At 36.0% G+C, this 16842-nt stretch overlaps 1 protein-coding gene across 1 annotated transcript; it reads left to right on the forward strand.

Moving 5' to 3' along the window:
- Nucleotides 1–818: 818 nt before the first annotated feature.
- Nucleotides 819–16491, forward strand: LOC125679127 (uncharacterized; the record flags this gene model as incomplete). The annotated part of the gene is made up of 8 exons (XM_048918093.2): nucleotides 819–1023; nucleotides 1615–1655; nucleotides 1753–1807; nucleotides 3174–3241; nucleotides 3434–3625; nucleotides 5172–5412; nucleotides 5844–6089; nucleotides 14836–16491. Coding segments are annotated over 8 exons (2433 nt in total), but the record flags the coding sequence as incomplete, so codon positions are not given.
- Nucleotides 16492–16842: the final 351 nt, after the last annotated feature.

Below are 16842 nucleotides of genomic sequence, written 5' to 3' on the forward strand. Positions count from 1 at the left end.
AAACTGTCACACTTTTATGATACTCACGTTGTATGTTCTGAGAACCTGATATTGATATACTGGGATTGTCAATACATGTTGAACCAACTGTATAAATAATGCTCGCCGACACTAATCATATATTTCTATATAAATCAGTCTGCAGCGATTAATAGCATTGTTGAAATTAGTTTTATATGAATTGTTCGATAACGATGTAAATCAATTAAACATTGGAAATTGCTCGCAATCGGTTTGTGGAAAATTGGAAGCCGCATGTTAGTTGTATCTATTTTGGCTAACCTGATTTCTGTCTACATTGTTCGAAGTACTGTTGAATGAACAGCTTTTGTTTAAACGGTCTGAGCACATGTTTATCCGTTATCAATAACGTCAGTATGCTTCTTTGCTTGTATAAAAAAAACCTTTCAGTAAAAATCGGCGGAATAGCGCAGCATTTACAAAATAATAATGCTTATATTTATTTGAAGGCGTCATCTGACTGTAAACGTAACAGCATTGATCACACTGATATGCAAACATGGTCACAACAGACATGTTTGATTTTTTTCAATGAACCGGAAATGTAGTATTCAAAGGTATTTCTTATTTGTTCGACATCATGGAAATATGCAAGCCTATAATAGATAAAATAGTATAAACTTTATATTTTGGATTCCTTAAATTGAGTTTTATTTAAATTGACCTTTTATTCATCGACATGTGGTCCCCGGATTTGACTGCGATGTTGTTCCTTGCGGTTCTGACATTAGGTACGACCGAAAAATAAGATGAAATGGTATTTCTTCGATTTCTGTTGACGATTTTGATGTCGAATTATTTTTTTTTTTTACTATCCGCCAGTTTCTACAAGGGTTCCGAGATGTAAGGAAAGTTTTATAAGCGTCGGGGAATGGTGTTTCTCGTTCCATCTTCAAGGTGCCTCTTTTCCAAAATCTCAAGAGATTTGTAACGAGATTGGAGGAGAAATGGTAGTTTTAGATTCCGAGGAAAAAGAAAACATGCTTACTGAGTATATGGAAGGTAAATATAGGCTTTGATATTAAAATGTTTTACAAATTGCAATCGAAAGATGTGTGATAGTACTATATAGTAACCCGTTTGTTAATACGTATTATATTGAATATAAATAGATATTTCAGGTGATCGGAGTAGCCTATTGCTCTTTGTTTTTTTAACTCTCTAAAATTTTTACTTCTCAGAAGTGGCTTTTCCCCACTTCAATAAAGTGTTAGTTATTTGTTAAAGCTCGAGCTTAGATTGTTTGGTGATAAATTTATGAAGCATTAAAATTGTTATTTCAGAAATTAATTTCATTTTTGAAAATACATAAGGGTATGAACTAGTGACGCTTTACGCCGACATACCTTTCATGAAGTGTTTTAGCGCAACAAAAATGGTATACCGGCATAAAACCTTGCAGTTCATACTCAATACATTTTCAGAAACGAAATTTTCTTTTTTCATATTAAGATTCCTACGCACATTTATTCATAGCTACAACGCATTCACTAGGAAATGGCTGTCATTACAGCTAAAGACATCAAAGACAAAAACGTTGGAGATGTAATTATTACAATTCATAACATTGAGTTTGAGCTCTATTTTTTTCAGCTGAAGGTTTCACATACAAGCTGGCGGTACAAAATCGAGAGGTAACTACATGTAACACGTATGCTACCACTATTTATTGTATCGACATGAGCATGCTTTCTTCAACGTTGTTCAGTTCAATATACAATATCTTTTTAGGACCTGTTGAAATCACACCAAAGGAAGACAATCGCAGATAAACATGGTGAAAGATGTAAGTATACGAAAATACTGATATTTTCTGATATACTATCGCAGCTATTGTTGATGAGAGAGAGAGAGAGAGAGAGAGAGAGAGAGAGAGAGAGAGAGAGAGAGAGAGAGAGAGAGAGAGAGAGAGCGAGCGAGAGAGAGAGAGAGAATAGCATGCTATTTTTATACGGCCGTCGAAGACAGGACGTATTTTGGTATGGCGTCGTCCGTCTGTCTGACCGGACCTTGTGGGCAAGATACAGACTGAACCGTAACCTCCAGGATTTTACAACTTAGTACATGAGAGGAAGATGCCTACTGTTTTTCAAGATCAGAGGCCAAAGGTCAAGGTCGTAGTATCACTTGGTAGGAAAACCTTGTGGACAGGATACAAACCGGAACGTAAGCTGCAGGATAATATACCTTGGTATATTTGATCATCATGATGAGAGGAAGATGCCTATTGTTTTTCAAGGTCAGAAGTCAAAGGTCAAGGTCGTAGTATTACTTAGTAAGAAAACTTTGTATGCAGGATACAAACCGAACCGTGAGCTCCTGGATATTGCAACTTGGTACATTTAATCACCATATTGAAAGCAAATTGCCTATCATTTTGCAAGTTCAAAGGTCAAGGCCGCAGTATCACTTGGTGGGAAAGCCTTGTAGGCAGTATACAGACCGAACTGTTAGGGCTAGGACCCTCCAACTTGGAACACATACACTTTATGCTAAGTGGAGGATGCTTATCGTTTCTCAAAGTCAAATGTCAAGGTCGTACGGTAGTAGCAGGATACAGGTTAAATCGTTGGGGCTAGGACCATCAAACTGTACACATCTTATGCCAAGTGAAAAGAATACATAAAGAGTACATGGTTTGTCTGTTTTTACGATGCAAAGAAATTATGTCACATCCTGATGATTGCTGATACTACTTGAAGCCAAATTCTACAAATCATGGTGTAAGAAAAACACCCTATATTAGCTTTTCACAGGTGTATTATGTACTGTTGGTGGTACTCTTGTTAGATAATCTGAAAATACACAAATTCTGCTCGTGCCAACGAACCATGTGACTAAACTCGGGCAAGCACGTCATGCAATTTCGTTTTGATCATAATGGGTCACACCGAAAGTTTTGTTCAATCTGTTTTCTCAAATCATGGGCATGTCATAGAGTTGCAATTTACAGGAATGTTACATTTACACTGTTAACAAAATTCTTAACTAACTTTGCGAATATGGTCAGTTATGTCACATTAAGATTATGGCACTGGTGTGGATGATTAACATCCATAATCATAATGAAATTGCGGTGTTTATGATATCTTCGTTACAGTGGATTTAAATCTTCACGTAAAGATCACTGGCACTTGTATCTGTCGTTCCAGTTTGTGACTTTTACAAGAAATATAGCGAGGTGAAATCAACAGAGGAATTATATACTCCCAATGCAAAGGTAATTCGCAGACACTGTGTCACCGAATCGTTTACTAAAATTCCAAAGGACTTTTTTCCTAAAGGTTGAAATCAAAAGTTTGTTATTTATACAGTATTGTATTTCATGTCTGATCTATGAAACAAATTTTAATTTCGATCAAATTACAAAATTCCACATTTATTTTAGTTTATAGCTATATCTTGTTTTTAGATTCCCGTGACCTTTAATGAATACGACCGGGCCAACTTAACAACACCCCTCGGTTTCTCTGTCAAGCTATCTTCTATCCCCAATGCAGGACTAGGAGCATGGGCGACAACTGGTGTCCCTATTTATAACGTTCTGGGTGTTTATGAAGGAGAAGAATTCTTTGACGATAGCGAATATTTGTATGGATGGACAGTAAGTAATTTTCAAACGCGATATAGTACACAATGATATGCAACCAATATATACAATGAAAATAGAGAGACTGTACATTTTTGGGTGAAGTGTTTAGTGTCTCAATTTTGAGGTCGACTGGACGCTGCGGTGGAACAGTGATCCCGGACCCCTCAAATTTGGGTGGTCGTCTTGGCAGATTTAGCCTGACTTTCGTGTCTAATTGAATTTTTATGTTAACAGACATACCTAGAAGTCTCCACACCAACCAAAATGCATCTAACATCCGACTACGTGCAAGAAAATAAATCATACACATAGTGGCACAAATTTGAAGAATTATAGAAAAATATATATCGATACTTTTCAATGTTTTTCAAGTTCCTACATTGTTGCGAAGTAATTGTCACAATGAACCTAAATAGGTGTAATAAAGCCTACAACATGGACAATGATATTTTCTCGTTTTACGCACCATTTCCATCAATAACGACATTTAGGGTTTCGTTCTGGTTGCAGGGAAGCTAACCTTGACGATTTCAACTTTCATATATTTTTATGTAAATACATAGCACAAATCATAAAAATGTTGTTAGTACATGCATTTTCATTGGTTATTCAATGACGTCATGCAAATGAGCGTGGTTCGATTATTCGATAGTGGGTGCTAAGCGGTATACATTATGTACAACTAAATGTGCCAAGGATAGAGCTGAAGGTAGCAGATCGAAACCCTTGGCTAGCGATGGTCTTTCGGATCAAACCTTTAAAACGGAAGTCTCGCGTTGGCATGATAGAAATAAACCTCGCTTATGTTAAATGGCTACATGAACACCCAGCATGGGCAAATTATGGCACTTCATATAAAGCTGCATATAAAGCTGCATAAATGAGTGAACGAATTTTCAAAAACATTAAAATTTTGAAGTCTTCATGCATTCAAATGAGTTTACTTGTTAATTCGTTTGTTACCATAAATGTGTCCATGTAGGATTTCAATTCGTAAATATATCCATAACGCGAATCCACAAATTAAATGTTACAGTTAACAAGAGCTTCGCAAGTTGGGGCATATCCCCTCGCAATGCGTATCTACAAGCTCTTACTACGAAACCCCGAAGAGATCTTGACCTTTGGGTCCTAAAATGATCAAAGTTGTTCCTCTCTTGATAAGCAACGTGTAAAGTATCAAATCAATCGAGCTAAAATGTGGCCTCTAAAGTGTTTACACGCCCAGCATCACACCCACTCACACAAATACTCACCGACATAAGAATGTTCCCGTTACAATACACCCCCCCCCCCCCCCGCAATGAATTGTGAGGGGATATTAAGATAATGAATAATATGGGATCCATAGAATGTTTGATACAAAGTGTATACTACAGGTATAAATGTACGTTTTGAATGTGAAGTCAGTCTTGATTTTGTTTCATTTTAGCAATTAATTACGATAATGACAATTACACATAATCAAAATATTCTTTGTACTGATGCAAATCGATTTACTATTGTCTTCAACGTGCATAACATTTTATTTTGATATCAAAATGTCTCCATTTGACAGCTGAACGTTGACGATGAACATGCGATGACACATTTTGTGGATGGTGCCTCCCCGGCCAAAAGTAACTGGTTGCGATATTTAAACTGTGCCAGGAATGACAAGGAGGAAAAGGTTAATGTTGTACTGTGTGATGATTTAGTATTTTACATGACGTCAAGAGATGTGGCGCCAAATACAGAGTTACTCATGTGGTACGGCACATGGTATGGCAAGAAATTTGGAATCAGAAGGGTGCACCCAGGTATTTATGAGTATTTGTAAAGAACTTCAATTGAAAAACCTTTAAAACTTAAAGAGAAATTAATTCTTAATTGATGATGTTTAAAATTTACATAATTATTTTATTTGTAACTAAATCTCATATGCGTGGTGTGCAGATATATGCATCGTAACTAACTAGATACATCCATGACGCGTTATTCGATTGCTTTCACAACGCACACCAATCATATCCTGTAACATTCACTTGTAATATAAAACAAAATGTAATAACCATGATGTTTAGTTTGACGTTGTGGTTTCCAGCAATTGTTCAACTGCTTTCAAATCTTTTAAAAACCTTTTTTTTATCCCCGTAACTGTTCTCAAATCTTTTAAACCCCCTTTTCCTAAGAAAAAACAGTTTCAATGTAAACATTACATTACAAATTCAACTTTTCTTTTTTTTAACAGAAGATGATCTTGATCTTGATGATGCTTTCTATATTCGTGTAAGCAGCTTAAGACAAGATTTCCCTGGTAAATATAGTTTCCATGACAATTCTACTGCAACATACACCAACTGGATTCCAAAGAAATATAACAGACTTCGAGAACGAGAATATTGGCGAGACGTTGAGGAACCTTTTGGATTATTACTTTCGTATTTAGACGGACAATGGAACTGGGTTCCCGAAAAAGATTATTCGTACTTCACTGGTGACTCCGGTCTTCTCTTACCATTTGTGTGTGAGGACAGATCATATGTAAAACAATAATCACTTTTATTAAATTAGGATTTCAAACTACTGTATGTGTCTTAGTTTTTATTAGTTTATCCGCGTCACTCAGATGCCTTATTACTGACTGTCGAACATTTTAAGCTTCTCAGAAATCACTACACAATTTTTCACCAAAATAGGTATTTGGTATCTTTAGTAAATAGGAATTGTGAATTCCATATTTGCTGGTCTATCGGTGCTCTTCGGAACCAGAACTTAGTAAAATGGTGCAATCTTTTAAAATATTCTTTGTTACTCTTGAACATGTTCCAGACAAACTGAGTGTATAGTTTATACCGAGCATTATACCAGATTGTACAATCCGTGGCTCCAGAATCAAAAGTTCAGGACTTCTTTACCACAGAACATGTAAAGTACGTACTAAAGTTATACAGCATGGTTAGGCCGGTCACGGTAGTTCAGCGGTAGAGCGTTCGCTTCGTAAGCAAGAGGTTGAACTTTGAGATCCGCTTGTTCCTTCGCCAAACGCTTGGCATTTAGAAGTGAGAATCACGAGTCTTTCGGATCTGACCTTAAAAACGGGGGTCCCGTGTCGCGGCAGGCGTTGACGCGTTAAAGAAATCTCACTGCCACGGCCCTGGGCGACAAAACATAGGTCTAATTTGTGATATTTCACCTACAGCTGATGACGTCTCAATTTGAATGAAATATTCTCGACAGGACGTAAAACAACCAACCAACTATACAGCATGGTCAGAATAAAAGTGAAAGATGAAGATAACGAACAGTGATCAACTTTATAACTCTTATAAGGAATACAAAATAGAGAGTTGGACAATCACGGATCCCTGGATATACCAGAGGTGGGATCAGGTGCCTAGGAGAAGTAATCATCCTCTGTGGACCGGTCACACCCTCCGTGTTCCCTATATTTCAATCATGTTAAAGGAGTAATCCGTAGTCAAAATCATTTTCTTCTCATGTAGAAGCTTTTGAATACCTTCTACTTTGTAAGGATATGAAAACAGGTCAGCTAACGATGGAGCACAATTAGTACCCATGGGAATTCCAACAGACTGTTGGAAGACTTGTCACACATTAAATGTGGTTTCTAACGTCTCAAACTCTGCCTCAGAACACATAGCAGAGAAACCGATCAGTACGATCTAATATATATATATATATATAAAAGCACTGAAGTTCCAACAACACCCGATACCTCAGAGTGTCGAATCCACAACATGGATACAAGGTCAAATACAAAAAATTATACAAAGCACTAAAATGACCAACGACACGAACAACGAGATTGTCAATCTCGTTGTTCGTGTCGTTGGTCATTTTAGTGCTTTATATATATATATATATATATATATATATATATATATATATATATATTGAACATGGAGGCTTTTACCAAAATTATGAAACTTATTCTTATAAACGATCAATCACAAGTCACTGCGAAATTTTTACATACACCTGCTATCGTTTAGATCACAAGAATCTTGACACGGTAAAATTACAGGTTTTGAATGTTTTTCAACTAGGATCTTGTTGATCAGTACACAGTAAAACGAGTTTTGAATGTTTTTCTCTCATCTTCGTTGATTAAAAGATGAAGGGAATAAACCTCTTATATCGGCATTTTTATCACTGTAAATAACACCAATAAGGACCAAGGTTCGTACAGTTCTTATAAAGGAGATGCTATCCGCAGATGATGCGGCCCTGAGTACGTATACCGATGAAGCCCTCCAACAGCTGTTGGACAGGTTCTCTTACGCCTGCAAGGAGTTCGGGCTGAATAAACAAAAGTCATGTCCCAGGACCCCCCCCCCTTATTACCAGGAATCAACATCAATGGCAAAGTACTTGAGGTCACAGACCACTTCACCTACCTTGACTCTACCATCATTAGCAATGGGTCTCTCGATGCTGAAATCGACAAACGCATCACCAAAGCGGCCGCCGTGATGTCGCAACTGAGCAAGAGAGTGTGGGACAACAATCAACTGACTCTGAACACCAAACTCAGAGTCTACCAGGCATGTGTGCTCAGTAGCCTGTTGTACGGCATTGTATCCTGGACCACATATGCCGGACAAGAAAATCGTTTGGAAAGTTTCCATATTCGCAACCTCCGACGTATACTAGGCATCACATGACATGACAAGGTCACCAACATCGGAGGACTGGTGAAAGCTGGCTCTCTCAATTTGCATCTCATACTCTGCCAACGTCTTTACTTACACTGGCTTGGGCATGTGCACCGAATGGAGGACGGTTGCATTCCAAAGCACCATGTATGGAAAGCCGGATGCCCACCATCAGAACGTCCTAACTTGGGGTTCAAGGACGTTTGCAAGCGCGACCTGAAACTGACAGGCATTATCCCAAAGACCTTAATTGGAATCGCTTAGGACGATCGTACTGTCTTGAAACTGCAGTGAGAGAGAGAGAGAGAGAGAGAGAGAGAGAGAGAGAGAGAGAGAAGTCAACAGCTGGAGAAGAAGAGACAACAAAATCAGGCTCCATATGCACCTTCCAACTACGTCTGCAACAAAGTTCTGTGGCAAAGACTGTCATGTAAGAATTGGACTAAATTAATGTAAGCCATCCCCATTACTGTCCTCAACAAGACCAACTCTGACCTACTAGGACGAGACTCATCGTCTCCCGAGACGTAAGGGTAAATCATATACATTTATACTTATGAATTAACAAATATTGACAATAATCTCCGAAACGCTTGCTCCAGAGTTACTGCTTGTACATTTAATATAGTTCCATATGTGAGGTGAAGTTCGTAAGTTTTTATTTTGGTTGAACATATTTTGTGATGACATAGCTCTTGAAAGTAAGTAATGAATTGAAAACTGTCCAATATGTCAGATATCGAATGCTCCGAGACTGAAAACTCTCCAATATGTCAGATATCGAATGCTGGGCCGAGACTGTTCTGGGAAGTTAAAACATTTTTACCGAAATTAGGTTGTACACTACCTGACATTGTCCAAGAAATCAGGCTATTGTTTACAATATATAGCAGTTTTCTGTTGTCATTCATATGGTGCATTATGTTTTCGATGTTTGCGTTTGTCGAAAAGAAACGACGTGTATTCATAATTATGCCCGTAAATTATCGCTCTGGACAAAAACTACCATTATAAACACATTCGCAATACTGATTTTCATTTTTAAAAATTATGAATGACCGTTCATTTTGTCTTTGGTCAACTATTCGGCATTTAATTTGGAGCTCCAAGTGACTTCCTAGTAATCAAGTCTTATTTACTGTATAATGATATCAATAAATCTGACATAACTAATGCTGGTAGTTAATAAAAAATTGCTGTTAAATTCATTTGAATAAACATATTGTTCATTCAATTCATGTGCGCAACAATTCAAACACGCATTTAAAAAGTCCTTAATCCTCTATGCAATATTATATATCAAATCGCAACTATATGTATAGTTTGTATATAAATGCATCGGATTGACTATTCAAAGGATCATCCTACGCAGTCATTGGGCCTTATCTATAGACATAGGGACCAATATTTCACTCAACTCGTTATAACTATTCAGCCGGTCTATGTGCTGGATCGATGTTCAGTAATATAAAGAATATGATTTTTTTTAAAAAGATGTAATATGAAAGGGGAAGATAACGAACAGTGGTCATTCTCAAAACTCCTATAAGCAATACCAAATAGATAGTTGGGCAAACACGGACCCCTGGACACTTCAGAGGTGGGATCAGGTGCCTAGGAGGATCCCCTGTCGACCGGTCACACCCGCCGTGAGCCCTATATCTTGATCAGGTAAACGGAGTTATTCGTAATCAAAATCAGTGTGTCAAAAACGGTCAAACAATCGGTATGAAACACGTCACACAGCATTTGACCCAATGATAGGTTGTAATGGCAAACTAGATCGATCGTTATAACGACCATAGACTTTGCGAAATGCTGACTTTAAACGAGACTGTTGAAACCCCTGTACCATCAATTTGTTTGTTAGTAGCTTGCTTCGATTTAAAAACTGACCATACGCAGAACAAGCTCTTGCATATCGAATCAGTGGAGATATATAAACATCATATGCCAGTGATAATGGAATATTGCTATATTGATATGGGAAGTTGACGATGGAGAAGCTGAAATCATCCGGTTTATCATAACGTTGAGTTGTCAGTTTGCCGTTGATATCTACTTTCAATGAAATATCTAAATATGAAGCAGAAGTGGACGACTCTGTATACTTTATGATCAATATAGTCACATTCTGAGGCCTATCAAAACCTGACCATGAGTCCACGGGTTTCACGGCTTTAATAGAAATTTCCCTGTTCTTTATTACTATATGTACATTATTGTACAATAAGTTAACTTGTTGGGTGTCTAGGTGTGAAGAACACCATATATGCAGTTAATACTTTGAAACAAATACAATGTATCAGAATCACAGACATCTGAAGTATGGATATTACTACCCCCCCCCCCCTTCGCCTTTTGAATATATTTTTTTTTTGGTGGCAATAATTTCTCTGAAATGTGTGAATCCCCGGTCTATCTCACCCCTCTTTCGATTCAAGTAATCGTTTCACGCTTTTTGTAAGCTTTAGAGATTGGCCTTCTAGTGGTATAATCTCTAAAGCTTACAAAAAGCGTGAAACGATTACATGAATCGAAAGAGGGATGAGATAGACCGGGAATTCACACATTTCAGAGAAATTATTGCCACCAAAAAAATTATTAAAAAGGGGTGGGTGGGTAGTAATATCCATACTTCAGGTGTCTGTGATTGGAATGTCGGACATTGACTTTTAAAATTTGAACAACAAGCGACCGAGAACGGTAAAAGAATCCGGGGGGGGGGGGGGGGGGGGTCCCCTTTATCATCAGTAGACATCCTTATACAGATATCATCTACGGTAGTGTCCAAGGTCATATCAACATTTGTGTATCACCATGTTGGAACTCGTGTGTCGTCAAATTATATATGTTTAGTGGAAGAATTTCATTGAATTATTCGATTTAAGCAAATCGCTCATGGCACCATCATAGTTTTTCGTAACTCGCTACGTATAGTGCTTAATTTTTTATGCTTTTGTAAAACGGTGTCAAGGCATTCTGTCCCGAAAATTTCAACGGTACATGTAAGAGTCAAGGGTTTGTGGGAAATGTGGTGAAACTTGGAATTCTTCTGAAATATAACAGATATAGGCCGCCATACATTTATGTTGTCGTGAAATAATTGAATATAATACGATACAAATATTTTAAGTCAGTTGTTTGTTTCTTTCTCATTAAACTGATGCCTGTTTTATAAATGCTAAATAATAAGATTTTGATAGATTTAACAATGAATTTAAAACAATGTCGTAAACCGGAAAAATAACAAACCGCGAGTGTTATTGGCCTAAATTGTCAGTGAACACGTGCTAGAAGAATGATAGGAACTAGGTTATTATGCCATGTTATGCACAGGAGTAGAATAACTCCAGACATCGGACTTTCACTCTAAAGACTTCAAGAGACCTTGGCCTATGGAGGTATGCAGATATAAGGTTTTCCACAGGAGTGGGCAGTTTTATCAATAAACGAGAATTAAAGTCAAAATAAGCAAAAACAGTAGCCATGAGCTTTCCCCCACGAAGTGCTCGCTCTCTGGCTAGATGTTTACTTATTTTGACTTTATTGCTCGCTTATTGATAAAACTGCTGACTCCTGTGGATTGTCAGAGAGTTATTTTTGCAAATAGATCTAGATCTCTTAAGTTGCAGGGTTGTTTACATTTGGATGTTGAATTTGTTGTTTGCATATTATGAAGGCAAAACATTTATTCATCACGATTTCACCTCATTCTCGCGCGTGATAGTCAATGTGTTTTGAAGACACCTTGCATGCGGTGTTGTAGGCCCTAATGTTTTACATGCTTTTATTTCTAAACATGTTCCTATATTTGCTCTATCTGGTTCAATTCGTAATAATATACAGGTAGATCTACCCCCCAAGTGACTTGTAATACATTAATCATTCATTTAGTACCAAACTGATATATGTACCAGGTATGTAAAAAAATATATCCTCAGATTCAATTTTTTTGAAACTATAAGGAACAAAAACTTACTGTGCATCATGTATTAAAGAAATCTATCATAATTTTTTTGTCCACATAGTTTCAAATATAAAAAGCATATCAGACTGTGCAGCTAGGAGAATGTGAAATTAAACATTTGTGATAAGAATGTGCCCTGTGTTAAAAGTATCTACAGAGATTTTACAAAAATTAATAACACATACTGTTTATAAAGATGACCTACAGTGTATTTGTTACTAAATCTCAACAAATATATATTCAATATTGTAATTCATATATCTGTGTACACCACGGTGTACATTATAACATACATGACTCATCAATAGCAAATCTTAAACATAAAAATGGTACATGTTTATGAAAAATCTCTTAAAGGGACTGATTCACGATTTTCCCCAAAATTATATTTTTCACTTTTAATGATAAAAATCTACTGTTTAATATGTTTAAAAAAATTTACATAAAAATTAAGGTCATACATTATCACAGAAGCTCATTTTAAAGAGTTCATTGTTTCTTTTGTAAACATAGATTGCGGTATGTTATTGTTTACGAAATTTTCAAAAGAAATGGATATCGATCTAAGTTTATTATAACTTTCACATTTCAAGCATTCTTCGGGTAAAATGTGTCATCTAAAAGTTGAAATGTGCGACTATGCAAAATTAAGATGCTTTATATTATGAAATTAATATTTCACTTGTTTATTTGTTTACATAAAAAGACTCGAGTCTTTGTTTACATAACACATATTTAAGGCTAAAATATAGCCTTTATTCTTGCATTCATAAGGTCAAAATTTTTGTTGTCAACATTAAATGAGTTATACTTTTAATATCCAACATCAAAAATGAAAAAATATTTTGTTCAAAAATTGTGAACCAGTCCCTTTAATGCATGTTTCAAAGGTTGAAAGAAAAAAAAGATGAACAAAATCATACAGAATTTTTATTTTTTTTCAAAATAGAGAAAATTAAAATCTAGGATTTTGGACTTTTTAGAAAAAAGAATTTTTTTTTATGGCAAATGATATATTGACCTTAACTTAAAGATATGACCTTGACCTTCATTAGACTTCAAGGCAAAATATTGCTTATACATTGTGTCCAAATATTAGGTCTCTATTAGCTACACAACATAAGTTATGCATTAATTACTTTATAATTGAGGGTTAAATCTCACAGAAATTAAAATAAATGCATTCGAGATCCTCCAGTATATTGGATGTCTCATATTTTTTAGAATATGCTAAATACATATCATGGATTATATTAGTTTGTTCTGATCCTCATTGAATATTAGTATTATTGGAGATTTCATTTATTAAATTAATGAATTTAAGATGATATTAGTAAGAACTACTTTTACAGGTGTGTGGTGGTACTTAAATTTTTTTAAAATTATTTTTTGGTTAGCTATTATTTAATGTAAATATTTAAATAGGCTAAATATTACATATGACTTTTATGTACTATGTGGTTTTTTTTTTTCCTTTTTCCATTATAAGGAACCATCACGTTAGTAAGGGGGGGGGGGTGTAACTACCTCTCATTTTTGCTGTGTTTATAGGTTATTTACTTTGACATTTTGGATTAGATTTTCAAGTATTGGCTGAAATTTAAAAGATTATGTCAGTCTAAGATCCTCATATCAGAGGTTGTATTGACATTAATGTCAACAACTAGGTCGCAACACTTGATATGGAGGAGCATGGTTTGATATCAGATAGTATGGAAGTATATTAATGTCTTTGATTTCGTAACATATTTAAGTGAGTAATTTACTGAGTTTAGTTTGTATATAGGGGAATGCATGATTTTGCATATTGTAGTACATGTACAAAGTTTGCAAATTCTGGCTTCTACAGATTTTTTGAGCAAGTTTGTGTTTGTGTGTTTGTTTCCATTGATCCAATCTAAGATATTATTTACTTGCATATCTAGATTTACATATTTATTTTTTGCATAAACTCTTCACAGTCCAAAACAATGCACAGGAAAATTGGTCATTGAATGTTGTATCATGATTTTAAGCTTGAATATTAGGTCACAACATAAAGAGGTTCAAAGATTTCAGTGTCGGAAACCATCTGCCTCTTGTTTGGAGAATACTTGAGAGTTTTTTTGTTTTTTGTTTATAGGGGTTTTTTTTTGGGGGGGGGGGGGGGTTAAAAAGAATTGTTTGGTTGGGTTTTTTTTTATTTTGGGGGGGTTGGGGGTTGTTTTTGGTTTGGTTTGGTTGTTGTTTTTACACATGCAGTATTTTTATATAGAAATGTCCAATTAACTTTGTATGGATGCCAAGTATTGATTATTAGAAGTAAAAGTCAAGGTGTTTCCGAAGTTACCTACACCACCAAGATGACAGGTCCCCACCCCCATGTTACACCAGAACCCTTACTGTTTCATCATTCTGAAATTTTCCACAGATGAAATTGAAGTGTTTCTTTAAAAAAAAAAAAAAAAAAAACTACACTAGTCGTGTTAGTCATATTGACTCATAAGACTTTGTGAAATGTGCTTCTGTGTAAATTTACAGTACTGTCTGTAGTCAGATACATGCATGTGCATATCAGAATGTTGTGTAAACTTTGGCGTATTTAATTTTTGCAGATAAATCGGTTGCCATGGCAGATTTTGGTGGGACATGGCAGGACAATGGTCAAAATCATGGTGACCAGATGGATTTGTGTGAAGAGCTTTTGGAGGCCATTTGGTTCAACAAACTTGATGAAGTCTCAAAACTGATTGAAGATGGTGCTGATATTAATAAGATAAGAATGGTTTTTCAAGATGAACCTATTTCTCCCTTAAGCTTAGCATGTAAAATGGGACATGTAGATATTGTGAAAATCCTCACTCAAAGGAAAGCTGATTTGAATATGTCAGGCCATGATGGGAAGACTGCCATGCACTATACATGTGAAGGAGATGAGCGAAGGGATGAAAAGAGGGAGCATTTATTGGAGATTTTGGGCTTTCTGATTAAAAATGGTGCTAATATGGAGGCCATGAACAATATGGGATGTACTCCACTGTTTTCTGCTTGTGAGGCGGATGATGTGGATATGGTGAAACTCTTGGTTCAGTCCTGCTGTGAAGTGAGTGTACAATCAGTGAATGGGGATTCCCCCATGAAAGTTGCATGCAGGAATGCCAAGTTCTGGACTTACTGGCACAGTAGGGAAATGTCAATGAGCAGTGCACAAAGTAACCCAAATAATTTTCCACCAGTTCAGATTACCAAGGTATTACTGCATGCTAATGCAGATATCTCAGAAGCCACCCTTCTTCCCACTGCTGTGCAGTTTGGTGACCTAAAACTTGTCAAAGAACTAATTGATCTAGGTATGGATATTAATATGCTGGATGACAATATGTGTACGCCCCTTGGTTCAGCATGTACATGTGTGAATGTGAAAACAGAGGTAGTAAAATTGCTTCTTGATTGTGGTGCTGACATCAATAGAGGAGGTGGATGGAGGAAGCAAAAACCAATTATCTTTGCCTATGTCCATAACTCTGTGGATAAAATCAAACTTTTGCTGTCTTACGGAGCCACATTAACAAGGGAAGAAATGACAAATTTAGTGTCACTCTCATTTTCAAAATCAATTCTGGAAAATCCTGAAGTCATAACCCCATGGAGCAAAGAGCTTATGTCATGGAACTTGTTACTGGCGGCAGGATTCATTCCTATCGATAATGATCCAGTTCTTGCCAATAAACTGGACCAACTACGCCTGTGCAGCAGTTTTGATAAAATTAGTCCATGGATATGGGATATGATATTTCCTATGAGTTCATTAAAAGGTTTGTGTCGTATTGCAATCAGAAACAGTTTGAGGACCGCTGTGAAGGATGTTGCCATTGATCAACTTCCGTTGCCTACAGAAATAAAGAAGTATCTGCAATTTTATGAATTTTACTTGCCAGAGAAAGCTTCCTCCAGTGATTCCTATGGCTCCAGGTCTCCTAACAAACCACCTTCTACATAATGTTTATTTAGATTTTACAACTATATTTGTATCTCGCATGGATTAAAGAATTGAGTGTTAATGAAGATAATTTTTTGTCAAATTACCATACAATTTTATAGTCTTTAATATATGTACACTAGAATATTGCTTGAGATTGTGTCATAAAATTAGTGCCATATTTAGTTGTGAATTGTATTAAAATGGTTGGTTTATTGTTGATAACTTAATACTACGTAAACGAAATTACTGCAAGTCAATATATTACAATAAATATTGTAATTTGCTGCTATTTCTTGTTTCTGTTAAGAAATATATTTTTATTTGTTTGGAAACAAGTGTATTGGTTTGTCAAGAGTTGTTCCTCTTTTCATTGTGGTTTTGATTCATAAAAAAGGGAGGTAATAGATTAATGTAGAAAAAAAAAAGAAGCAAGCAACGATGATCAATGAAGTGAGCACGATTACCAACAGCCAAAACACATTGAATGGAGACAGCTTGAAATAATTGTGTGTGTATACTGCATGTTGAATAGACATGTGTACATACGTATAATTGACATCATAACTCAGGAAAATCTGCTAGTTTGAACAGAGATCGACATATACCACGGTTTGAGCATATATTTACATGTGTTGTAATA

Source organism: Ostrea edulis, chromosome 2, assembly GCF_947568905.1.
Source record: "Ostrea edulis chromosome 2, xbOstEdul1.1, whole genome shotgun sequence".
NCBI classification, from domain to species: domain Eukaryota; kingdom Metazoa; phylum Mollusca; class Bivalvia; order Ostreida; family Ostreidae; genus Ostrea; species Ostrea edulis.